The sequence below is a fragment of the Anastrepha obliqua genome, chromosome 2, assembly GCF_027943255.1.
Source record: "Anastrepha obliqua isolate idAnaObli1 chromosome 2, idAnaObli1_1.0, whole genome shotgun sequence".
NCBI lineage: Eukaryota > Metazoa > Arthropoda > Insecta > Diptera > Tephritidae > Anastrepha > Anastrepha obliqua.
This window is the reverse complement of record NC_072893.1, coordinates 43,202,094-43,230,084: the sequence shown is the minus strand read 5'-3', so window position 1 is coordinate 43,230,084 and position 27,991 is coordinate 43,202,094. Positions and strand designations below refer to the sequence as shown.

Sequence of the window (27,991 nt, the reverse complement as noted above, 5' to 3'; positions counted from 1 at the left end):
GGAAAACGGCGACAGTTTGCCAACGGCTACGTTGCGCGAAATATTAAGAAAATACAAAAAAAAATTGGCTGAGCAAATAAATAACTGTTTGATAAACTTAAAGAAAGTCGTGTGCAAAAAAGTGAAATCGGTGTGTTGGAAAGTGATAAACTTATTTTGAAAATTTAAAATAAAGAATATTAAGACAAAAAATAAAAAATAAATAAATAAATTAGAGTTGCAATTTTGTGCTAGTGAATTTATATATAATTTTATTTCGAATTTTATTTTCGCAAGCAACCACACACACGCACACACATTTGTATACACATAAACGACAATTATGATTTGTCCGAAGCGTACAGCAGAGTTGATCGCGCTCCATTTGGCGCCCCTCAAGGATGCCGAACCTGCCTGGGAGGTGGGAGTTTCCAAAATAGCTGGACGTGGCATTTTCACAACGCGCGATCTTAAACGCGGCGATGTGATATTTCGCGATATTCCGCTGCTGATCGGTCCTTCCGCGCGCGCCGAGGATACGCTCAATACGTGTTCGGTGTGCTTCAAAAGTTTGCCTGATACGAAATTTATGTGCCGTCAAGGCTGTGGTTTGCCCGTCTGCTCGCTTTGTGGCAAAAAACAACAACACAAAGTCGATTGTACACTTTTCAAAACGTGGAAACCCTGCGAACCGGATGTGGCCAACTCTTTGCTCATTCGTTTGTTGTGCGTCGGACGTGCCATCAATTTGACAAAGGATCAACGCGATCTTATCTATTGTTTGCAAGCGAATTTGGATAATAATCATCGCACGGAAGTGCGCAATGCCGCCAAAGGTTTCAATGAGTTCCCCAACGATAAGAAGATAATTGAGATTATGAATCGTACGGTGGCCGTGTTGCGTACGAATGGTTTTGATGAGACCGCCGATCGCACCAATGACAATCAGGAGTTTCCCCATCGTGCATTGTATCCATTGTTTGCTGTCATGAATCACGATTGCATTCCCAATTCATATTACACTTTCGAGGATAAGACCAGGAATATGGTGGTGCGAGCCTCAGTGGATATACCAGCTGGCACGGAGGTCACCACCACGTACACGAAATTGTTCACCGGAAATATTGCACGACATCTATTTTTGAAAATGAAGAAGGGCTTTACATGCAAATGTCCGCGCTGCTCCGATCCGACAGTAAGTGTGATCTCTGTGAAGTTTCTATGAAAGTGAATGAATTATTTGTAACTCAAGCGCTAATGAGTGTAGATGTGGCATTAAAAATAAAGCGGCAGCCAATTGATAGAGGGTATATGTTGTATATAATACGCGCTTACACTCTTTGTGGGGGTGTTTGGCCGAGCTCCTCCTCTTATTTGTGGTGTGCGTCTTCATGTTGTTCCACAAATGGAGAGATCTGCAGTTTCAAGCCAACTACGAATGACAGATATTTTTTATAAAGAGCTTTTCAAGGCAGAAATACACTGGGAGTATTGCCATTGTCTGTCGAGAGGCGGCCGCTATTAGAAAATCATTTTTTTTCTATCATTGGCGGGGTTTCATGCACGAATATTCGAACCTACCTTCCGAATGATAGTCATGCACCAACCCATTCAACTTTGGAGCGTATGGGTAATATTTAGAGGGAATAGCTAATATTTACTTGTGTAAAATACTTTTAAAACCAATTTCCAAAAATCCAGATATGGCGTATGAGAAGCATAAGTAAATATTTTGAGTTCATGATCGGTAGGTGGGAATAAAAATTGCTTCAAATTATTTCCTTGAGATTGAGTTAAAAAATATTACTTGATTAGTAGCAAAAATGATGCTTAGTAATAGTGTGGGTCGAAATGAGCAAAATTTTGGAAAAATATACAGTCAAATTACCTACTACTAAGTTGGTGTGGTAACAACAGAAAAATTCCCTATAAAGGGTGATTAAGTTTCAAGGGCCGGTGTTGATTTTGAGTAAAATACAATTTTTTTAGGAAATTATTGTCATTTCTCTTTGTTATGATAATATTGGTATGGCTCAATAATACACGTATGGAACAAAATATCGGCCAAATGGCCGCCGCGGCCTTGGTGGCACACCTCCATCCGACGGTCCAAATTTTCGATGACGCTAAGGCTAATTGAGGTTCTATGCCGTTAATGTGCCGAATTATCTCATCCTTTAGCTCTTGAACTGTTGCTGGCTTATCGACGTATACCTTTTCTTTCAAATAACCCCAAAGAAAGAAGTCCAATGGTGTCAAATCACATGATCTTGGCGGCCAATTGACATCGCCGCGACGTGAGACTATTCGGCCATCAAATTTTTCGCGCAAAAGAGCCATTGTTTCGTTAGTTGTGTGACAAGTGGCACCGTCCTGTTGAAACCACATATCGCCCACATCCATATCTTCCAATTCGGGCCATAAAAAGTTCGTTATCCTCTCACGATAGCGGACACTATTCACAGCAACTGCCTGACCGGCCTCACTTTGGAAAAAATACGGCCCAATGATGCCGCCGGCCCATAAACCGCACCAAACAGTGCATTGTGCTTTGTGGGTGCGTTGGTTTTTCGGCAATCACTCTTGGACTTCCATTTGTCCAAATGCGGCAATTCTGCTTATTGACGAATCCACTGAGGTGAAAATGTGCCTCATCACTGAGTATGATTTTCTTCGAAAATTGGTCATTCACTGTTGCTATTTCCTGCCACCATTCTGACCATTGACGACGCTTGAAATAGTCAAGAGGCTTTAGTTCTTGAGTCAATTGCACCTTGTAAGCGTGTAAATGCAGGTCTATATGCATAATGTTCATCAACGACGACGGCTCTTCAACCACACTATCGCGAACAGCAGCAATATTTTCTGCAGTTTTCACATCTTCTACAGACCCGGATTGCTCAAACTTCTGCACAAGTTTCCCGATTGTACGCACATTGGACGATTAAATTATCCGAAAAAATCACGAAGGTGCGATATGCATTTTGATTTGATCACCCGTTTTCATAATACCTAAGCCTGAATAACTTTAACGCGTTGCTCGATTGTGTATCTTTCCATGGTTCAAAGTGAGATAGTCTGAAATTGAAAAATATTAAATAGAATGCAAAAAAGAAATTGACGTTTAGGTGTAGTTTACATTCTACATCGGCCCTTAAAATTTAACCACCCTTTACATGCACAGGGAATGCTGCTCGAGTGGCTGTCCTTGGTAATCGTGGATATAAATTCCAGACGTTCCGGTAACCTAGAACCGACTGTTGTGGAAAACCATTTTCAAGTGTTTCTGCCCGGCTATGCGAGATGTCACAACGGTGCAAGGAGTTAAAAAAAATTGCATTTTTAAGAATGGTTTTTTCGAACGGAATAAAAGAGAATGGAAAAAGGATACAGGTACTAATGTCGAGTTTCGCCTGTTTCGTTTCGTGCTGATGAAGTTACTAAAAATGTTTGCTTTAAACGATGTATTTTAGCTATGTTAATACTGAAATTTCGATTTTGGATTGGGACAAACAGTGAGTCTAAGCTGGAGTTAATCTGTCAACTTGCTGTAATATTTTTAAATGAAAATCTGCGATCATTTTTTTAAATATGTACCATCTACTAGTACTAAGAGCTATACAATTTCTCGGTGCACATTTAAATTACATTTGAGGAACATGTTTTTTTTTTTAATTAAACTATCTAATGCCAAGTTTCATAGGGATAAATATTTGCGCTTTGCTAAAAAATTCAAGTCCTTAAGTAAAGTTGCACAGCATAATTATGTGCGAGGGTTTGACGATGCGATTAAAACAAATCCTAAAGCACTCTGGCATTATGTAAAATGCAGAAAGTCCTGCTCTAGCACTCCCTTGGATGTATTCTTCAATAGAAACTACGCTTTTACCAAGAAGGCTGTTGAACTTTGGCGAACTTTTTCAGTTCCAATTTTGAAGCCGCGTCAGAATCAATTCGATATGACAGAGTCAATACTGCTTCTTCTGTTAATTTTTGTTCTCTCCAGTAGTTAACTGTTGATGATATATGGAATGGTATTCAGCACATCAAAAGTTCATGACAAGTAGATGTTGATGGATTATCATCTTTTCTTGCCCAAAAATGTTCGACTTCTGCCTATCCACTTCTGCTAACCTTTAATACATTTTTTTCTTTAGCTTGTGGACAACTCATGGATGCTTGGAAAGTTACTTCCAACACAACTTTATTCAAAGCTGGGAATAAAAATAACATCGCGAAGAACGGACCTATTTCCAAGTTTGCAACGGTTTCAAAGCTCTCTGGACCTTTTCCACTCATATTCCCTTAAGGCATGAGAGGGAGGGGTGTTTCATTTGGCGGTAAGGTATGGCAAACATGTTCACGGATGGCTCAATGTTGTACGGAAGGGTTGGTGGGGGAGCTCTCCATCAAGTTCAAATTTAGGCTTCCGGACCACTGTAGTGTTTTCCAAGCGGAGGTAGCCGCAATTAAGGAAGCAGTGGATTGGTTGCTTACTTCGGTAATTACCATTAAGGATGTAAATATTTACTCCGATAGCCAAGCGGCAATTAAGGCCTCGGGCGCGATGTTTGTGTGTTCGGGATTGGTCAAGGAATGTCTAGCTTCTCTCTCGATTGCATTCGAATACTTCGATATCAGGCTCATTAGGGTTTCCGTCTTTAGAGACGGTTTCATCGCGAAATGAGAGGTCTGCTCCTGGAAAGATAGGCCTCGAGTCAACTCAGCGAGCGCTAGGCTAGTGCGCAAACGTGCAAGATCGCGAGATCCTTCTGGTCACGGATGAATCGCGGACATTCGATGGAACTCCTAAAGCTAACAAAGCCTTAACTGCAGGTAGGTGTGCATGCGGTGAGACTTGGAACGCCACAAGCCCGTTTTGCAGAAGCTGTCTTGAGAACGAGGTAGAATCATCTCAGCACCTTCTTCTCAGCTGCCCTGCTCTCGTCTGGTAAAGATTTCAGCATCTAGGTTCTGATTTTTTCGCTACGTCTGCAGATATAGCGGGTTTAAATATCATACATTTGGTGAAGTTCATCAGTATCATGTTGCGGCTAATTACGAACGTAAATCAGCCACCGTCGGCGACGTTGGAAGGTCATGGTCATCATCTTCTAATCCCAAGGCTCCTTCTTCCTTCCCTTCTCCTTTCTCCTTTTTTCTGTATGACATCACAATGGACGAATCTTGAATATTTGTCCAAGTGGGCCTCAAGTTAGGGGTCATTTAACCGAACCTAAAGCTCTCTGAGTATATCGTAAAACAAAATTTTTACTTCGCTGTAAAACGTAATATATCAATTAATCAGCATTGTTTTATGGCTAGTAGGTCAACGGTCACTAATCTTCCTTTTTTTCAGATTTTTTTACGCCGACTTTCAATAATAGCCTTCAAGTTGATGCTGTTTATATGGATTTTTCTAACGCTTTCGATAAAGTCAGGCACTCAACCTTATTTTCTAAACTAACAGCTTTTAGATTTCACTCTGTTTTCCTTAAATGGATAAAATCTTAACTTTTCAGTCGTAAATGTGTAGCTGTTGTCGCTAATGTTTCGTCTATCCTTTTATTGTCTTTTCCGGTTTCCCTCAGGGCATTATTTCAGGCGCTTTGTTATTTGTAATTTTTATTAATGACACATCCGACTGTTTCCATTTCTCCGAGTTTCTTTTATATGCAGATGACCTAAAAATGTTTAAAACTGTACTAAGCCTGGTAAAATTTTTCTAATCTGGGTTCCAGGACATAGGAGCATAGAGGGAAATAAAATTGCTCACGAGCTTACCGGGAAGGGGACTGAATTGGCCACAGAGACCTCCTGCCTGGGCATCGGCATCCCCCTGGCAGTTGTTAAAGGGGAACTGCACAAACATTTCTCAGGAAAGCGCAGAAAAGATGGAGCTCCATTTCTTCATGTGCTATTTCGAGCACCCTTTGACCCCAGTAAAATATACGGAAGACTCAGAAAGTCCTTTGGACTCCTCGCCATTCAATTTCCTAACTCGTTGATATGTTTACCGGTCACTGGACGATCGGCACACACGCGAACAGCATTGCAGAAGCTGTGGGGACTTTTCAGAGACGGAGACTGTTGAGTACTTTCTCTGTAAATGTCCAGATTTGGCAGCTAGACGATTAATATCACTGGGTGCTCTTTTCTTCGACACCCTGGGGCAGTGCGCCAACCTAAATCCCATCAATCTTCTCCATTATATCAACAGCTCTGGCTGGCTGTAGATATCTGCCTTTTGGAGGTATCAAAACGGCGCTTTAATGTTACTTGAGGAGTGCCAGACTTAAGTGCCAGTCACCCATTTCACCTACCTACTAATCTTCAATTAGACCTCAAAAGACTTGTGGCGTGGTGTGATAGGAATCTATTTCATCTAAATATTAGGAAATGGTCTAATGTATCATTTTCTAAGTCAAAGCATTTAATCTCTACTTCATATTTTATAAAGAAATCGCGTCTAAATATTCTTAATGAATTTACTGATTTGGGAGTAATATTAGACTCCGCTTTTCAGCTTCTTCCTCATATGAATTTTGTCATCGCCAAATCGTATTCTACACTTGCCTTCATTTGGTGTTTTGCTTCTGATTTTACGGATCCTTACAAGTTGAAGTCTCTATTTACTTCACTTGTACGATCCAAGCTGGAGTATACCGACTTTATTTGGAGGTCATATCATCAGTGCTCCCATCAAGGGACCTGAACGCATTGAAAAAATTGTCTTCGTTTTGCACTCAGATCTTTGAACTTCACGGATCCGACTCCTTCATATATTTTGCAAGGTGTGCATTACTAAATTTAAAACCGTTACAAAGTAGAATAAGTAAACTTTTACTCTGCTTAGTATATAATAGCATATAATATATATATATATATATAATTGGCGCGTACGCGCTTTTTGGGTGTTTGGCCGAGCTCCTCCTCCTCCTATTTGTGGTGTGCGTTTTGATGTTGTTCCACAAATGGAGGGACCTACAGTTATACGGCTGACTGAGTTGCGGTGGTGCTAGCCGCTTCATATTACTGAAGAAATTTATTAGGTTTTTAATATCAAGGCCTTCCATACAACTGGTTTAAAAAAGAACTTGAAGCAATGCCGAGTCTCACAGCATGCATACCTCGCGGCCAATATATTGTAAAGATACCCACGAAATTTAAGACCTGAGAATTGGTTAACCTCAAAAGATCACTCGAGCGTCTTCGATCCACATGCAGCCAGAAAGATTTGACGTCCTTACAAGTTTGTGTACTTGCCCAGCGTTCACTCAGTTGACGCTAATCCCACCTCTCCACAAGCAGACCGCAGGTAGTCAATGGTATTCCAATTCTCTCATTTCGCGGAGAAACTAATTCACAGGTCCCCTGTCTGGCCAGCTCATCCACCTCACAGTTTCCTGGAATATCGCCGCTATGACCAGGTACCCAGGTACCTAGATGAGCTTTATATCGAATTCGGATGCGATCGAAAGTGAAGCCTGGCATTCCCCAACCAATTTCGAGTGCACTATTATCGATCTCAGCCTACCGATTGCCGCTTTGCTGTCGATACTAACGCGTGTGACAATTATTACACAAGTGAGCAGCCAGTTAGCTGTTTCTTTAATTGACAGTACCTCTGCTTGGAATACACTGCAGTGGTTCGGTGACCTGAATTTGAGTCTGATGGGTAGCTCCTCCGCCAACCTTTCATATAACTTCGAACCATTCAACCAACAGGTTCAACGCGCCCTGACTCCAAATTGCTGCACTCCGCCCACTCTTCACTTGAAGGGATGTGAGTGGGGAATATTCCGCTTTGACTAAGCAAGGGTGTGCATTATGTGCAGTGTGCAGTAGTGTCTCATGCCCTACAATGTTTAAACCAATCTAAAAAAAATGTGTTTTAATTCTACAGTTATAACTATAGAACGACCGAGCCTCGGCTTCAGCTTCGGCAAAGAAAAGGCCAAACTTGGCCGAACATTTTCAATTTTTATTCCTTCAGAACAAATTCAAAACAGCCTTCGGGATATACAAAGTAGCTCTGTATATGATTTGCAGTAATAACATGGAAGGAATAAATTTTTCATTAAAAAATGAACGCCTGCTGAAAAGAAATTGCAACATTTTTGTTAAGGGGTTTAGGGGTAGTCAGAGACCCGAAAAAATGATGATTTTCGATAATTTTTACAAAAATAAAAACATAGCATTAATACATCATGTACAATTTCAAAAAACAAAAATTAATAATTGTAAAAGATATCCCTACTTGAGTGGAGCCCGTTTCTCCATCTAAAATCAATCGGACAAGAGAAATTAGTTTTATTAATAGATAATCTTGTGCCTGATCGAAGCTTTTTTTTCAAAATTAACAATATGGCGGCCTCAGGAAATATATTTCAGATTTTCGAGAAAAGAACCGACAATTAATTAAAAAAAATCGAAATTTTTGAAAAAAAAAATTATTCGATCAGGTGTCCGAACGCCCGAGTGCCCTTTGTTAATTGTTGAATAACTCGAAAAGTATTTGTCGGATTTACATAATATTTTTAAGATATTATACTTAAAGAAAATGCAGAAAAATCCAATTTTTTGAAAATTCTTACTACTCCTAACCCCTTAAAAAATTGCTTTAAAATGCTTTCAGATATGGTTTTCTAAGTCTAGGCAGTCATTTACAGCTATTCATTTATTCATTTAATAATCTAAAAATGCAATATGTCCTACAGACTATGGGAAAACAGATTAATGCTAAATAATTCAGGCAAAAAAAAAACTAAATTTATAACTTACTAGCTTCATTGCAATGAATAAAAGAAAAGGTAACATTTCTTATAATTTACAGGGAAAGAATATTAGATAATAATTAGAATTTAATTCAACAATTCATTTAGTAACATTTTAAAGTGGTTCCTTGTTGAAGAAAAATCTAGAATTAGGAGCATTGGAAGCATAATTACTTCTAACCACCCCTAATCAGAGAAAATAATGTTTTCGTAAGCTGCGCTGCGGAATATTGAAATTAATTTTCTCGAGTAGCGATGGCGAGTCAATGGCCCCAATTATGAAATCCAAAACAAAAGTGAGGAAGAGAATAGTCCTTTTATTACCTTGTTGTGTTCTTAGATTAATGAACAAGCACCGCCTTTTATAGGATATAATTGGATCATTAAAATTCAAAGAAAGCAAAGCATAACGCACAAATGCCGGGATATTCCAGTTTCGAACGCACTAGAGAGTCTTAAGAGCTTAAAAGCTTTAGAGTATTTGGATCAACAAAATCAAACAGACTAAAACGTCGAATAAAAGCTAGTACAAAATATGATTTTACAATGGTGTAATTTAAATGTCTCTGAAAAGAGAATCTGGAGTCAAATACCACACCAAAATCAATAATTTCACTTCTATTGGATAAACCAGAACCACCAATGTGGTAGGATGTGGGTATAAGAGAACAAGATTGAGAATAAGGATAAATAATAATAAATAATAACATAAAAGCACTTGCTTATATTGGAATGGCAACTAAGTAATTGCGGATTGTTTTAGAAAATCAAAGACAATTTTTTCATGAAACTAAATAACTTTATTCTATTTTATTGCCCATTTTGGTCAATGACCTTTTGCTATCTTTCAGGCAGCATCATAATCCCTCGATCATAAAACTTCTGGTTTTTATTACTATTACAACTGAATCAGGAACGATTTGACATCATAACCATTATTGAAATTTTTATCATTCAAAGAGTTTTGTAAAGATCGAAACAAAAAGTAATCAGATATCGGATACATGAAGCTTCTCTGCAATCTCACGTCTTGTACTGTGATGATCCGAATCGATTATTCCTTTGTTTAGTGCGTCATCAACTTCGACCAGAGCGATTTTCATCTTTGAGTAAAAAATCACCAGAACGAAATTTGGTAAACCAATTTTGGCACTGCTATTCTTTTAAGGCTTCGTCACCATAAACAGCACATCACTTTTTATGAGCTTGTGATGCGGTTTTCTCTTTCCGGAAATAAAAAAGCAAAATGTTACGAAAATGTTCCTTTTGATTTTCCATTTTTCAACGAACGCCAAACGAAAACTACGCTACCGATCAAAAAACTTTTACTTTTATTGATTGACAGATGAGTTGCCAACTATCAAATAACAAAATGTGTTTTACATTTGTACTACGTCTGCAAACCTAAAAATTCAACTGAAGCCATCTATGAGTGAAATCAGCAAATTATTTAGTTGCCAATCCAATATTTTAATTTAACTTACTTCTTTTACACCAAGCAATCAAGTTTGTTTTCTAATTTTCAATCTGCGATTTATAGAGTCCGCGGTACTTGCAATCACCGAGTATATCTTTGAATCATGAGCACATAAAAGAAAATTTGCGTTATGAAAATAACCTGAAATGTCATTAACAAAAATTATAAAAAGTAGGGAACCGAGTATACTTCCCACGGGTTACAACAGAGGACGCAATAAAAGAAGAAATAGATGACGCACCATCAGCATTAGCAACATATTTGCGGGACAAGCGACAGGATTTAACCCATTTTGAAAAAGTGTAGCGAAATCCTAAAGAAAATCAATTTGGGCATTAAAACTGTGTGATTGATCAAATGTTTTTGAAAAATATGTGTACACAGCGTCAGCTTGAACTTTTTTTGAGAAAATCTGATTGGCCATATTCAGAAAACATTGCAAGATTTGAAACAGTCGATCTACCTTTCATGAAACCAGGTTGGTCTACTGAGATTAAACGATTAACTGCAAAATAAATTTTATCTTTCACAATAAGTTCAAATATTATAGTTTCGAAACTGTGGATAATTTGCAGATGGGTCTATAATTTGCAATATTATTTTTATTGCCACTTTTGAATACTGGATTAATGGCTGTTATTTTCCAGGCATCTGAGAACTCCCCGTTCAGGGAAGATTTTATGGACGCCTTGAGTTGTCGAATTCCATCTTCAACATTGGAAAGCATAAATTAAACGTACCAATATAAACTGAGGAATTCATGTGCAAGAGACACTCATGAATCAAATCCGACTCTACTTGAATATTTGAGCGGAAGAAATTTGCATAAAGATTAGATGCATCTAATTATAAGTAATAGACAACGGAAGGAGTACTTGAGTATGATTTTCTGGATTTAAAATATCGCCAGAAGGAAGTAGGATTAAATTTTTGAAGAATATAATTTCGATTTCAATTTTTATCCAATTAATACCTCACATAGGTATGTATAATGAAGGAACACGTGTCACAGTTATGAATAAAGTTTCCGAAACTTTATTTTTATATTTTTTATATTTTTATTTTTGACTAAAAATTCCTATTTCTGAGTCATTTAAACTATATAATTTCTAAGTCACATTCAACTCTTGCCTTAAGATACTCTTAGGTATAGTAAAAGAGTCACGTTTTCAGACATTAGGGCCCAGCAGCGATGAAGTCTTAACTTCCTTATAATGTGAACTTACGACGATAGAGTGAGAACGAATTTCACTGCCAGACGAACCAGCAGGCTTTTCATATATTTTATGTTTTATCCTACGCATGATGGCTAAACGATCTAGCGATGATACGTTAGATAGTGACAGTTCTGACGAATATTACTTTGAATCTGATAAGATGGAAGATGATGGCATTACTTCGTCAAGTAGAAGTGAAGTCCGTTTTTGATTTAATGAACAAATTTTCTTGGGTTAAATAAACACTTAGTTTTTATAACGTTCAACGTCGATCGGTGCCATCTCCAAAAGGTTAATAGACTTGAATGAGTTTTTCGTTTCGCTCTCAGTTTGCTTAATTTTGTTGATTAGGTTCCTTCGTATGTTGCAAGATGCGGTATTATAAATTTGATGCTTCCTTTCGTAGGACAGTGAAAGAATTTAAGAAGACTTAAAAGTCTGTGGCTTTTGATTTTTCGTTTTCTAAGCAAACTTTTAAATTGTCACTGAATGAGTTGCATATAGATGTTTTGTGGGACTGGGAGTGCATGGTGCACTGGGAAATGCTCGAAAAGAATGCCACGCTCAAAAAAGAGATCTGCATTGCTCAGCTTCATCATATGAATGAGGCTATTCGACTGAAAAGACCTGATTGATATGGTCAAACCATACTTCATCACGACAACGCCATGCCCCATGTTGCGCAAGTCGTGAAAGCCGCACTCCAAGAACTGAATTCGAATGGGAGATGCTTCAGCATTCGCCGTATTTTCCGAACCTTGCACCGATCGATTACCATCTTTTCCCCTACTTGTCAAATCATATGAAGGGCGTTACCTTCGATTACAAAGAGGTCCTTAAAAACTGGCTCAATGACTTCTTTGACACCAGACCAGGCGATTTTTATCGGAACGGCATAAACAAATTGGTCGACAGGTGGGAAGAATTAATGATATAATTTTTTTTTTGCTTAAATAAAAGTCTTCGGTAAAAACGCTACGAACTTATTCCCCAACTCAATACATCCGTTTTTAAAACGGTTTAAGCTTAGCAATCCCATATGAGACATCATCGGAAGACAAAGTCTCTAAAATTGACAGAGGAGTTTATTGAAAAATCGAATGTGCATTGAGCACTTTCAGTAGGAAAATTTGAACTGAAAAACTCACCAAAAAGATTAGCAAACTTTTCCTCGAGAAAGACTATTGATGGTTAGATTTTTTAGATTTGACAAAATTCCAAAATGCCTTTGGGTTAGCTTTAATATTCGACTCCACCCAAATTATGTAATTCCTGTAAAGAAATTTAGCCAAACAGTTAAAGTCCTTGGAATATTTTTGAAATTCAGCAAAACAAAAATTGGTTTCCAGGTTTTTAAATAAGGTTCTTTAAGCTTTTTAGTTTTCAGTCGTACCATTGCAATTTATAAGGCCTTCTATGCAAAATTGGAATGTTATTCTTACAGAATTCTAACATAACTGTAAGATACGTTAACACTATGAAACAACTGAGGAGGAGAGTAACTCTGCCAAATGAAGCTTAAGGAGTAGGCTATTTAACAATCACAAAAATTACAAAATTTGTAATTATATACAATTTTGTCATTAAAAGCAGAAGACGGAAAGTTATAAATTCGAAATTAAAACCTATAGAAACGTGGTGCATATCAGAAGGCGATAGTGGTGAAAAACATTCTACGATACTATAGTTTATGACTGACAAAAATAAGATCAAGAGTTCTATCCAATTTATTAGTCTACTTATGAATTGGTATTAGATTAAGGCTTGAGAAACTATCAATATAAACAACTTCATCCTTGAAAGCCAACAGAGCGTATACATACATATGTATGTATGTATGTATGGATGTAGTTATTTTAACATAACATCGATAATTTATAGCTCATTAGCATCAAGATCGGCGCAAATAAATTCATAAATAAGCAGGCAAATATAAAAAAGGTGCGACAAAAATAGGCCAGCAAGAAGCTCAAAAATGAATAAAGCGTATTTAAAGATTTGGACAGCACAGATTTAAAAAAAAATATATACAATAGATATTGATACATAAATATGTGTACATACATATGTACATGGAATTTCACTGCCACTCTTAATAAGCACTTTACATTTAAGCAGGAGCATATAAAATAAATTTGTATAGGATTTAGACAGTCAACTAGGTTTTTAGCGCTTCAGAAGGGGTTAAGGAGTTTGATTTGTGAGCCAATTGTTTTATTCAAAAATTCCAAAGTGATTTTTCAGCATCAAAATATTTATTATGTTAAGTATATTAGCGCGCGTCCATTTTGCTTACGATGCGTGAGAAAGTATGTAGCGTAGCAATATTTTAAAATTTATGTTCGCTCCGCAAATTATATGCATCTACAGTATTGTGCAAAATGTTGGGGTCCATTGGGGTCTCTGCTGAGTCAAATATCTTAATGCTTTCGAAAGGATTTAATAGAACTTTATAGCACATTTAAGGGGGACAAACAGTGTAGAGTTTTCAAACAATCGCATTTTTTTATTGCATAAATTGTTAGTGTAACTACTCAAGAATATCCGGTAAAAATTTTAAAGCGAAATTCGCATTATTCCCAATTCTATGAGCACTTAAATGACTGCCCGTCGGTTCCGCACCGTAGCGCGCATACGTTTTTCTCGAAGAAACTACTTTTTTTCTACTGGTGGGCACTCTAGCTCAAAAAGTTATCGACCAATCGTTATATATTTTTTTCGGAGTATTTTTTATTTAATTCTTATTCATATGAACTTAATTTGGGATTATATTATATTATCATTAAAAATATTTTTTTTCAGCAAAATATAGTAGATGAAAAAATATGGTATGAAAAAATTGCATTGTGTTCAAGCGCCTCAAAGATATGCAATTTTCAATATTATTTTATCACAATTAGGTTCATATTCTTAGGAAACATGCTGTTAAAGAAAAAAATTGTTGTTCATAACGGAGAAAAATTGAAACTTCAGGAATGCCCACCAGCAAGGCACTCGGATGGCGATTGTCCATGGACAACACGCTCTAACGCCACTATTTTCGGCGGAAGTGGTTTGAAAGAATTTTAATGTGTACTTAAAAATATGAGTAAAATACCCTCCAAGTTTAAACAATTTCTGATTATTCCTTCCTTGTTCAAAAAATTCACGAATAACACCAAAATTTCGGCCCCTAAACCAGTTTCCCCCCTTAAGGCCCTAGGTATGGGTTTTTGCAATGAAAAGGTAATAGACTTCTCGCGCTTTGACTGTTTTATTTTAGGTTCGAAAATCATTAGAACAATCATGTTCTGGCCAAATACTATATTGAAGCAGAGCCAACGCTATTAGAGATTCGAAAGAGAAGATGCTCAGGGAAAATGGTGACATATCCATGGCGGCAAATGATTTGAACCCCCATGGCAACCGCAGACGACGAAGACCAACGCGCAACTGGAGACGACTGCTGGATTCAGAAATCCACAAATGCGCCTTAAATATACCAGAATGCAAGAAATTCGGCGTGGCTTTATGCTCCATACTGGAACTCTAGCAATTTATGATGAGTTATCATACATACTTTAAAATAGGTATACTCAAAAAATTGTTTTAGTACCGAAAAGTTTGAGCATATAGAGCCCTAATGGTAGAAAATCCTTCTCTCTATTAAATAGTACAACTGAACCGAAATATTTCTACCGCCATTAAATTTTCTTTATATAAATTGAGTTTATTGAGTTTAGTTTATTTTGCAAAAATTTTTGACGTGATAACGTCTTATAATTCGATGTAGCCGGGTGCACGCACGAAAAAATGCGTCGTTATCTTGCTCAATCGTCGTTATCTTGCTTATTCGTCGTTATTTTGCTTGAACTGCAAGCGAGAGCTCGGAACGAACGACAAATAGCACAATCGGGAGCCCATTTGGCAACGTTCGACATCTGGCTCTCTCCTACTTGAATGAGCATATATATGTATGTATATGCGCATATGTATACAAATTCACATACTTGTATGTGCATATGCCTTCTTCCTGTGTGCATGGTAATGAACCATTTCTCTGTTGAGAATAGGACGATGATAGAAAAAGTAGGAAATGAAAGGGAGTGTTTCGAGTGTAAAGTGTCTTGAAAAAGGCAAATCGATGATGGCGCCTCTTAGTGTTGTTGACTTATTAACATCTGATGCACAATCGAAATTGAAGATATCTTTCATGAATTTGATAAATGTTTCGTCATTTTGCACGTTTGTGTAAATGTAACTTGACCTATTCCATTGCAATTCCATTTACCTCCTCCTCTATATCCATACAAAATATCTATCAAACAAATAAAATTAAAATTTTGTTTTGAAAATTGCAACCCTTACATCAGTATTTTCTTATGACGTCGTCACGTTAAACTATCGTCAGTAAACCGACTTTACAGACAACCTCTTTTTTTTTAAATAAATGTGTTATGCCTTTGTACAATTTATTTTATGAGTTTTTTTTGTTAAGCGAGACTCTTTTGTTAAGGGAACGACTTTTTTGCTATATTTGAGATTATGTAACTAGATAAGGTACTCTTTTTGTAAAAATGTCAGTATGGTTTCTTTAATATTTTCTGGTATTTTGTGGTTTATTTTTACAATGAATACACCTCCTGATGCCCTATGTCCCACTAAGTATTGATGGCCAGAAGAAACGATTACACCTGTAAGGTTTTAATTCGCATTCAGTAAGTTCAAACGCTTTTTAAAATGTGTAAGAAGGTTTTCACTCTTAAGAAGATTTGAGAGAAGAAGATTTAATATTCTTGCATTAACTTAAAAGGAGCAAACAATTAAATTTGCACTTTCAGAGTGACCGTTGTCAACCTTCTTTTGTTTAATAATATAGTTTTTTTTTTAACTTACAGTTTCGGTAGCTTTGAATAAAAAAAAAGAAACAAACACGAAATTTAAAAATTTTCGCATTTTGGGTATAAAAAATCACTAAATTTATTGTGAAGAGCAAATGGTTGGCAAGATTGCACAACTCGGAAAAACGTGACGTCACGCATTCTTGATGGGCGCAATCTTCTTTCCATCATTCTTGCTTTTTACCTTTTTATTTCAGAGTATGTCACCGTTGTTTACAGATCATATTACGATTTCTTTATAAGTAGTCTTAAATCCATTCAAAATATGTACTTTCGTACGCTTTGCTCGCCGATCATTGATTCCCGTTGATCTCGTTTGTTCGTATGACATCACCTAAAGCACCACACAGTTCAGAGTATAAAGATTTTCCTCCTCTCCTTTATCTTCGTTATTACAATTGTTGTGGTTGACTCTCAATTCCCTCTTGAACGCATTCACTTCCAAAGAAGTTCTCAGAATTACAACACTTTTTTTCTTAGAACGAGTCAGACAAGCCATTGTTTTTGCGGTTGTTTGTCTTGATTGGTAAAGTGGCCTGCTTCTTTGTTGCTGCTTTGCTTATTCACATTTTCATGGAAATTTTTACATTGAGAATCACTTTTACAAAATCAAAATACATGTAAATATGCCTAAGAGCGTCAAAATAAGTTTACTTGCCCACAGACCTCGCAGACACTGATTTTATGTGGTATAAATATAACTTTCTATCGGTGATCGAATATTCATCCTTTCAAATATTTTGCACTGTCATCCATGGACATTGCGCTTTTGCTCTTTGTCTCTTTGAAAGCAAATATAGGGTTATTCAATAGGTGCGCTTCAACTTTTTTCCGATAGGGAGGGCGAACGACGCAATATTTTTTATTTTTCGCTTGTCATTTGTAAACTTTATTAGTATACATTTCATCATGGAACGCTACACACTTGTGCAACGATTGCAAATCGTGCAAATTTTTTATGAAAATAATCGTTCTGTTGCTGCTACTTTAAGAGCATTACGGCCATTTTACGGTCCATTTAACAAGCCGTCCCGTTTTGGGGTTATGTGAAGTCATTGGTCTACAGTAACAAGTCGGCGACGATTTGTGAGCTCAGAGTCAATATTGAACGCGAAATTGCTGGAATTTCGGCCGATTTATGCGAAAGAGTGGTCGAAAATTGGGTTCAACGATTGGACTTCGTAAAACGTACACGCGGTGGTCATGTAAAAGAAATCGAATTTCATACTTAAATGTTCAAACTCGATAATAAAAAAAAAATAGTTAAAAAAGTCAAACCGTTTGTGTTTTATTCAAAAAAGTTCAAAAGTTGAAGCGGTCTTACTGAAAAACCCTTTATATTTGAGAGAAAGTGCGCTCAGTGAGTCAAACGGTGCTTATCACAAACGAACGAAAGTCTTACATTACATTTAACTCTTTAATATGATTTTTTGCACAATAAGCTAGTTGATTTTTCTAGATTATAATTAAAATAAATTGTTAAAAAATTAAATTAATTAATTGCTAGCTTTTCTTTTAACGAGATGGAAAAATAAACCAAAGAGAACTGTAAATGAAAAAATGGTAATTATTTAGAAGAGCGGCCCTTCAGAAAATCAATATTTTTGTAAAATTTTTTCAATGATATCAATAAAATGTATTGTAAAAGAGTGTTTAAGATCGGGGGAACTATACTTTTATGTAGGATTTACTGTTAATATGAATATGAAATCCGGCGGGCGACACAACAAGAATTACCGCTTGAACATTATATAAGTGTTTTGAAATGTTGTCCAACTCCGGCTACGCAATCCACAGTATTTTTGCGTAGAACTCCTTTTTGCGTGGGCGGCCTTCGGCCGCGCTTCAAAAAAATAACCCTCATCAGTCCAACTCCGGCTACGCAATCCACAGTATTTTTGCGTAGAACTGATTTTCGCGTGGGCGGCCTTCGGCCGCGCTTCAAAAAAATAACCCTCATCAGTCCAACTCCGGCTACGCAATCCACAGTATTTTTGCGTAGAACTCCTTTTCGCGTGGGCGGCCTTCGGCCGCGCTTCAAAAAAATAACCCTCATCAGTCCAACTCCGGCTACGCAATCCACAGTATTTTTGCGTAGAACTCCTTTTCGCGTGGGCGGCCTTCGGCCGCGCTTCAAAAAAATAACCCTCATCAGTCCAACTCCGGCTACGCAATCCACAATATTTTTGTGTAGAACTCCTTAAACACTCTTTTACAATACATTTTATTGATATCATTGAAAAAATTTTACAAAAATATTGATTTTCTGAAGGGCCGCCGGATTTGATATTCATATTAACAGTAAATCCTACATAAAAGTATAGTTCCCCCGATCTTAAACACTCTTTTACAATACATTTTATTGATATCATTGAAAAAATTTTACAAAAATATTGATTTTCTGAAGGGCCGCTCTTCTAAATAATTACCGAAAAAATTAACCACAAAAAACATGGTTTAAAACGGAAACATAGACGAAAATCTTTGTCTAAAGAAAACAATTTGCTTAGGTCGTGCACAATACTGTACGTGCTTGAAGCATTAGAAAAATTAAGAAAAGAAAAAAAAACTAAAAAAAAATAAAAATACTCTGTTTATATGTATGTATATCAAAAATGTACACACATATCAAATATGACATTTGCCGGGCGAAAAATTTCACTAAACATAAAATAGTAAAACAAATTGATTTTGATCGAAAATTAGATTCTCAAAAAATGATATAAAATAAAAAAATACAAGATAAGTACATATGTATGTATATACATTCAAAGGTATATATGCACTCGTACGCAGACAAAAATATTTTTGAATTCGCGCAAAATGTAAAAAAAGAACATCATAGACTTTTTCTTTGTTTTTCGCTTGGCTAACTTTTTGAGGTGTAAATTTAATTAGTAGTAATATTTTGGTTTAAAAATAAACATTGATGACTGTTGAGAAAATTTTTACGTTAAGATTTGGTTGTACCAAAATAAAGACGAAAATACGTATAATAATAAAATTTCGAAAGCAAAATATGGAATTGTGCGGAAAACTGAAATCAAAACAAAAATAAAAGCACAAGCAAAAAAGTGCGAGCAAGTGATGTCGCCTTGAACGACATATGTACACTTGTCTGACTAATTGATTGACTGACGGAGTGAGTGCTCATTGCCGACCTGATGTTGTTGCTCTTGAACTTGGGCCACACGCAGGCAATCGCCGTTGGCTAAATGGCGGCTGTCAGTTGTGTAGGTTTAATTGGCTGGCCGTTTCTTTGGAATTTCACTAAACGACATAATCCCTATGAAAATTATGAACGATAAAAAAAGAAAGCTATACTAAATGTTTACTTGTGTCTAAAATGGGAAACAGTTTTTGCCTGATGAAAATTGCATGAATTCGAAAGGAAATTTCATAGATATCTGTGGCAATAAATTGTAACGGATTAAGTGGGCATAAACAAAAATTAATGAATAGCGTCATTACTAGATAATAACAATGTTGGCGTTTTGATAGTTTAAAAACAGCTGCTTGGCAATATAAATTACAGGAAAAATACAATGATGTGCACGAATTAGATCAACACTAGGTAGGTACACATATGTAGGTTGGGTGGTTGTCGTAGCGACTCACTTACACATTTCGCAGGTCCATTGTGATACCACTGGAGCTTATCCTTACCCTATGGGTTCCTTTTCAAACCATCCGGTAGCTTTAATAAACGAGTAGAGCTTCGTTAGTTTAGATGCGCTATGTCTGCAACATCGGTTAAAAATGCTGTATCAAGAGTACAAAGTAGGGCGGGTCGATTTAAAAATCGCTCATTACTCTGTGAAAATCGTTTTCTAGGGATCAAAATAAGAAACTTTGCCGAAGGAACCATACCTCTAAAACGAATTGTGATGTCCCCCAATTTGGGTCGAACGAAAAATCTCACTTAGACCCATTTAGAGTGCTCCAATCGAGTCCAAATGTATGACCGACCCCCACTAACTTTGGACGGCCGATCCACCCATGCCAGTGGCATATCCCCTGGAACTCCCCTGGGGGGTTCCCCATACAATCATTTCAAAACATCACCATTTTTGGCCTTTACTTGAAAAAATCAGCTAAATGGCTATGTTTTTCCTTTATTTTTATTTATTTATAATAATATCTATTTTTTCTCTTAAGAAATTTATTTAGTCAGAACATACCTATGTAAATGAAAAAATTAATGTGAGTTATAGAAAAGAAACTAAAATGTTCGACCCAAATTGGGGGACATCAGAATACGTTTTAGAGGTATGGTTCCTTCGGCAAAGTTTCTTATTTTGATCCCTAGAAAATGATTTTCACAGAGAAATGGGCGATTCTTTTGCCTCCCCACAAATCGACCCGGCCTCCTCATAGCTAAGCTTTCACACTCACATAAAAGGTGTCTGACTGTTTCCTCTTCTTCTGTTTTAAGACAGCTTCTACAGAAATCGAAGAACGGGAGTCCTAAGCTTCTAGCGTGGCTGCCTATTAAACAATGACCAGTTAATACACCTATCATTTTTCTTATAGCTTCTCTGTTAAATCTTAACAAAATTTTCGATCGACCGCTGTCCCAATTCGGCCATGTCCGTCTGTTTAGTTCGCATGTTGTGAGGTTTTGCCAGCTTGTATTTACCTTTTTGATGGTTTCCCTATCTAACTATAAGTAATTTACAAGTGGCTATATGCATGGGTATCAGCGTCTTATCCGGTTGGAGGTCGAGCGTTGAAATACTGAAATACCTGAAATACACTGTCATGATCAGGTAGGCGAAATGATTGGCATACTCCGAGTTTATCGGAGTGAGCCCCTCCACCTACTTTGTTGTCTAGTTTTTACCCATCTGTATAGATATTTATATAATTTTTCTTAATTTTATACGCAAGCGCAGTCGCGGACATCAACTAGCAACAAATAAAATCACTTTAATGCTTTTTTTTCTTAATGGTTGTTTTAGCAACAAACAGATTACGACATTTTCCTATAGAAGGGCTTCGCTAAAAATTAGTGCTGCAAAGGGAGTTACAGGGAAGTCTACCTTTAGAAACCGAAAATAAGCTTTTTGGCCAATGTTCATTTGATCTAAAAAAACTAATATGCAAGAACTTCTCCTGAAAATACAAAAGTTGTACAAGCTTCGATTCTCACTACGAAAAAAAAACAGCATAAAATTCCATTAAATATCATCGGAAATATAAATACTTGAAGACCAAATTTTGTGCTTTGATTAAAAATGCCAAAATGTGATACACAAGAAGCCAAATACTGAAAATATTCAAATAACAAAACATTGAGATATCCGTTTTAAATGGGTTATGAAACAAAATGCAATTAATTGAAGTGCGTAAACTTATACTTTTTTATATTTTCTTGGCGCACGGATCTTATGGGAAATAAGACATTAGCATAAAATTTTATACGCAATAAACTTATAAAGATTTTTTTTGAGGGGGTTGAGAAAACGCAGATGATAGAAAAATAAATGCTAGCCTTGGTATGCAGTGTGGAAAAATATAATATAATAGAAATGACTTGCAGAGATTCTTAATTCAATTATATTAATGCCAGTTATGCACTTTGGCTGGAACTGCGCACGCAACAATAATAGCGGCTAACGGTTGTTTATTTGCAATTCATTCCGCTCACTTGTAGTTTAAGTGCCAAAAGTGAACATTCGAATAGATGCACCTGGGAAAAATAGAAAGAACACGTGATTGGTGATATTTTTGCATGCCAATTGATACATACTTGTTTGCTATTCCTGGTGTAAAGAGTTCTGTTCATGGCGAGTTCTGTTAAGTTTGAGAAATATTCAGCATTTAAACCGCAATAGAGTAACTTAAATAGCTGGTTTTGTCTACATTTGAGGTTTTATTGACAACAGAGGGTTGCCAGAGTATAAACCAAATTTTAGTTGCTCCCGTATCGGAAAGTGAATTCAAGCCTAAAATTCAAACAGGAAATTTTAGCTTTCCATAAGTATTATTTTAAAGGAAAACGGTCAAGTTTTCACTTGAGCATGATTAAAAAAAAATTATCGAAATTAATAAAAAAAAAATTTTAGTTAAAAACTTCTTTAAGAAATACATTGGATGATAACTTTGCAGTAACAGTAAAAATGCAGTAAATATAATTTTTTACTAATGCAATAATTGCAATTAAGAATTACTGATTACTGAAAAAAATTTAGTAAAAATATTTTTTTACTGATAACTGAAAAAAATTGCAATAAAAATATTTTTTTAATGATTAGTAAAAAAAAATCAATACAAAATTTTTTTTTTTTATTATTAAAAAAAAGTATGCATGTCGAAATTAAAAAAAATAAAATTAAATCAAAAATTAAAAACTTTTTTAAGAAATACATGAGATGAACACATTGCACTAACAGTAAAAATGCAGTAAATATAATTTTTTACTAATATTGCAATTTAGTTTGCATTACCAAAACAAAATTTCAGATTCCTGAAAAAAATCTACAATAGTAAAAATATTTTTTTACTGACTACTGAAAAAAATTGCTATAAAAATATTTTTTTACTGATTACTGAAAATAATTGCATCCAAATATTTTTTTATTGTTTACTGAAAAAAATCCAGTAAAATATTTTTTTCTGATTACTAAAAAAAATTGCACAAAAATATTTTTTTATTGATTACTGAGAGAAATCTAGTAAAACTATTTTTGTACTTATTACTGAAAAAATTTCATACAAATATTTTTTATTGATTAGTGAAAAAAAAATCCAGTAAAAATATTTTTTACTGATTATTGAAAAAAATTGCAATATAAAAATTTTTTTACTTCTTTTTCTTCTTAGCGCCACAGTCCTCGGTGAACCATTCACAGCTTCTTGCCATCGATCTCGATTTACAGCCACTTGCCGTCAACATTGCACGCGCATTTTCTTAAGATCAGCCTCCACACCTTATAGCCACCTTTTCCTCGGGCGTCTCCTTTTTCTTTCTCCAATTGGGCGAAGATCTAGTGCCTTTCTCGTTGATCGCTCCCTTGGCATTCTAGTCACTTGCCCCAGCCATCTAAGTCGTTGAGACTATAATAAATCTTATTGTAGTTTCTTGCTTAACTATGTCTTCAAGTTAAGCATTGAGCCTAATGCGATAAGAGCCATCTGCCAGTCTAAGCGGACCATAGATCTTTCGGAGCACTCTTCTTTCAAATCACATCAGCTGTTTGGTCTCGTTAGCTTTCAGCGTCCATATTTCACATCCATATGTAAACACAGGCCGTAGCAGGACTTTATACATTCTTAATTTTTGCTCACGCGATAATATTTTAGATCAGCAATCAGTCCACCTAGATGTATTCTTTCCTCCAGCTTTTTGAACGCAACCTGCAGTTCGTTTTTAGTTTTTGCCATTATTAATATTATATATCATTTGCATAGGCACACTTTGGCAATGGCTTGTTGTAGATGCTTCCATTCGGGTTTATTTTGTTTAGTATTGCATGTAACACCAGGCTAAATATCAGCGTTAAGAGTTCATCTGCTTGTTTAACTCCTGAGGCAATAGAGAACGGTTCCGTACACTCACCTTGCACTATAACGTTTGCTAGCGTATAGTGCAAGGGTCATAATAACAAATTCAATAAGCTTTGTGAAAATCCATAAATAGGCAATAAATATCAATGCCGACGGGTGATTTTTTAAGAGCTATAGGAAAGTTTTTCAAAAAAACACACGTAAAATTCAGAAAAATGCATGCAATTTTTATTTAAATCGATGGTACGGCCCATATAATTTAATGTTTGAAGATTATTTCATGCAATTGTTAACCGCGACTGCGCTTCAAATGGTCCATCCGCTTAGTCCAATTTTGGCATACTCTTTCTAATGTTTCGGCCGGTATCTCACATATAAATGCTTTAGTGTTGTCTTCCAATGCGTTAATTCAAGCAGGCTTGTCTGAATAGACATGAGCTTTAACATAGCCCCACAAAAAATAATCTAAAAGCGTTATGTCGCACAATCTAGGTGGACAATTGACAGGTCCCGAACGTGAAATAAAATGTTCACCGAACACGCCTCTCAACAAGTCCATTATTACGCGTGCTGTGTGGCATGTGGGACCGTCTTGCTGAAACTACATGTCATGCATGACAAGCTCTTGCATTTTGGGCAAAAAAAAGTTGGATATCATTTCACGATAGCGCTCACCATTCACAGTTACGTTACGATTCGCAGCGTCTTTGAAGAAGTACGGTCCAAGGATACCTCCAGCCCATAAACCGCACCAAACTGTGACCTTTTCTGGATAAATTGGTAGCTCTTGCAATTCTTCTGGCTGATCTTCACTCCAAAATCGACAATTCTGCTTATTTACGTACCCATTGATCCAAAAATGAACTTCATCGCTGAACACAATTTTTCGACTTTAAACTTTCTTAACAGAATACGCATTTTTATAATAAAATGCAATGATTTGCAAGCGTTGTTCGTTTGTAAGACGATTCATGGTTAAACTATAGACCAAACTGAAGATGTTTGACAGTGAAACAAAACACGAAACGCGCGTCAGCTGTTTAAACCAACCGTTCTTCTAGTTTGCCAAAAAATTCCTCCTTAATGTTGTCTTCACTATCTTCGGTGGGGTCATATATACTTATTATGGAATAATAAGGCATGCCCCCAAACTTGCTCTGCGTAGGTTTGTATCGCTTGGAACAACTTCCATTTTTATTTTAACGAAATGAATGGCTTCGCTGTGTAGGGTTCGTGACAATTATTTTTTAGCCGCATATCTTCTTTAATATATGATTCCCCTTTTGAGTAGTCTAAATGTTTATAAATTCGCGTCGTGCTTGACTGCGCTTTTTGCCTTGCCATGTTGATATCTTTTATTTTCATTTCGGTAAGAAGTTGCACACAGCGATCTTGCCAGTCTGTAGCGGTGATGTTTTCTGCAAACTTTAGACCGAAGTCCATTCCCATGTCGTTCAGATGCTTAAGCCAAAACACGTTTTTACTTAAGATGCCTTCTGTAAGTTTGTGTGGGAGTCTGTTGCAATTATATTTATAAATAGTTTTCCAGATATACTTCATGTGTAGTTCTAAAGAATACATGCGGCTATCTTCTAAATTAGTTTCTAATGTTATTGCATAATTTGGAGTGAAGTCGGGTAGTTTGAGGATTATTTTATAAAGTAACATTGAAGTCTATTTACTTCACCGAATAAGGCATTTCCCCAAACTTGCGCTGCGTAGGTTGTATCGCTCTGCATACCGCTTGGAACCACTTCCATTTTTATTTTAATGAAATGAATAGCTTCGCTAAAAAATCGTTCTATGTGCAATTAATACTAGCTTTTGCTGATGTATTCCTGGCTTCTAAGTGCTTGTCGAATGCCATTTTGGGTGTGAGAATGACACCAAGATATTTATATTCGGCCGCCACCAATTTAATTTCTTCAGCTTAGTACCACCATTTTTTAGCCTCCATTATCTCGGATTTATTTGGGCTTACTTCCATATTGCATTCAGCGCAGTATTTCTCCAGGTTAGTAATCGTGGATTGCATGACTTTAGGGTTAATCGCCAGGAGAACAATATCATCGGCATAAAGGAGAAGACGTATGTATATTCATGCCCTCAACCAATAGTCCACCTTCTAAATAGTCGTGCAAATCGTTTAGGTATAAAGTGAACAAAAATGGCGACAACAGACATCCTTTATCTCACCACTATCTTTCCATCTTATTTCCCGTAGGGCACATATATTTATTTTGTATTCTATTAATTCGTCAACTATTTCTGCAATTTTTCCTGGTTTTAGCATTGTGCGAACATTCCATGTACCTATATTCATATCATTATCCTTTAAACGTTGCGAGGGTCGATATCGTTGATTGTTGTTTCCAATAAGAGGCTGTGTAGGGTTCGTGACAATTATTTTTTAACCTGATATTAGGCAGTCAACCTAAAGACCAGTCCCTTTCGGAGGGCTCAGCTCCGTTCTTAAGATCCTAGTGCTTCCATCGAGGTTTTCAGTTTTCCGGGAAACTGGAATATGTTTTTTGTTTTTTACTGATTACCTCAAAAAATTAGCTGGAAGTTTTTTAAAAAAACATAATAATAATAAGAAAAATTATATTAAAAGTCTGGTTTTTGTTGTTGTTGTTTTTAAGCAAATTAAAAAGATTCTGTTATTTTTATATTAAAATTTATGAATATTTCGCAAGCTGCTTAAAATTAAAAAAAATAGCTGGAATTTGATAAAAAAAAGTGTATTAAAAGTCTTGTTGTTGTTATTGTAGCAGCCTTATAATTCCCCAATATGAACGGGGACTGTACTGGTCCTTGGCCAGGTTATTCCGGTAACGTAGAATCGACTGTCGTCAGAAAGTTCTGTTTGCATTATTTTCTCCAACACTGCACTTCTATGTTCCTACATAAGATCTTTACCTTTAAATTTTTGTTTGAGTTTACAAAAACATATTAGCATCTCTACACAACATTATTTCAAATAAACAAATATTTTTAGTATGAAATGAAACAGAATCATTTGGAGATTATTTACAGAGTCTCTTTTCATTGAGAAAGGCAAATCATAGCGCTGTATGAGTGGTCAGTAATTCATTCATTAAAGTTTCCAAATATTTTTCTTTGATCAAACACGAAAATTATTGTTATTTACTTTTTCTTTATTTTACTAATACAAATTTTCTATTTGCAAATCTCCTCTCTTTACCAACAAAAGGAAAAAGGTGCCTTCATATCTGCGCTCTATTGTCGCGACACCAACTGCAGCGGACTGGCCGTGCCCGAGACCACCGGTATGCCGCATCCGAATTGGAATTGCTTGGTTTGCAAACAAAAATCGACGCATTCGCAAATGGCTAAGGCGCAAGATTTTGCAGCTGGTGCTATTAGTTCCAAATTCAATTCGAAGTCACTCAAATCGGTGGTGCTCTACTTGAGAGACAAAAGCTCTGGCTTTATACCCGATAGTAATCATGCGGTAATCGATGCGAAGCTGCAAGTGATAGCGCGTCTGGCGAAGAAACGAGAGGATTGCACTGATGACGAAGTGACAGCAAAAGCGAAATTTTGTGATGATATATTGGAGATCATGGACAAGCTGGGCCTGGGTGATTGTGTGATGCGCAGCTATTTGGAGACTCAGAAGGCGAAGGAAGTGAAGTAGAAGCAGGAAGCAGGAGGCGGCAAACAGGAAGGAATGAATTTTTGTATAAAGAAATTGAAAAATTAAGAAAGAATAAAATAAAAGATTTTTAGCGATGCAGATGTTGGGAAAATCAATAAAAATATTTATGGTTTCTTTCTGGAAGAAACAAGTTAAGAAAAAACAATAAAAAAGAGTTAGCATAATTAAACATTTTTCATTTTATAATTTCATTACATGCCCTTTAATATTTCTCATTCATGTCATATAATTTGAATACGAAAATTTCGCTGCAAATCAATGCTGACACAGTTTTTATAAAAAAAAAACTAATTTTTGTGCAAAAAAAAAAATCTTTTACCAAGAAACTTACGTGCATATGAAGTGAATAATGTACTATGCCTCGAATATTCAATGTAAATAGTTGTACTTGTACTTGTACTTTGTGTTATTTATGTGCATAAAAATAAATGTCCTTTAAACAAAATAAAATAATAACAATGAATATGACA

The 27,991-nt window shown here is 36.1% G+C and overlaps 1 protein-coding gene across 1 annotated transcript; it reads left to right on the top strand.

Annotated features, from left to right (window-relative positions):
• Positions 1 to 27,984, top strand: LOC129238879 (SET domain-containing protein SmydA-8). The gene is made up of 2 exons (XM_054874102.1): positions 1 to 1,174; positions 27,054 to 27,984. Exons 1-2 carry the CDS (start codon positions 323 to 325, stop codon positions 27,498 to 27,500), a joined length of 1,299 nt encoding a protein of 432 aa, XP_054730077.1. The 5' UTR covers positions 1 to 322; the 3' UTR covers positions 27,501 to 27,984.
• The last annotated feature ends 7 nt before the right edge of the window (positions 27,985 to 27,991 follow it).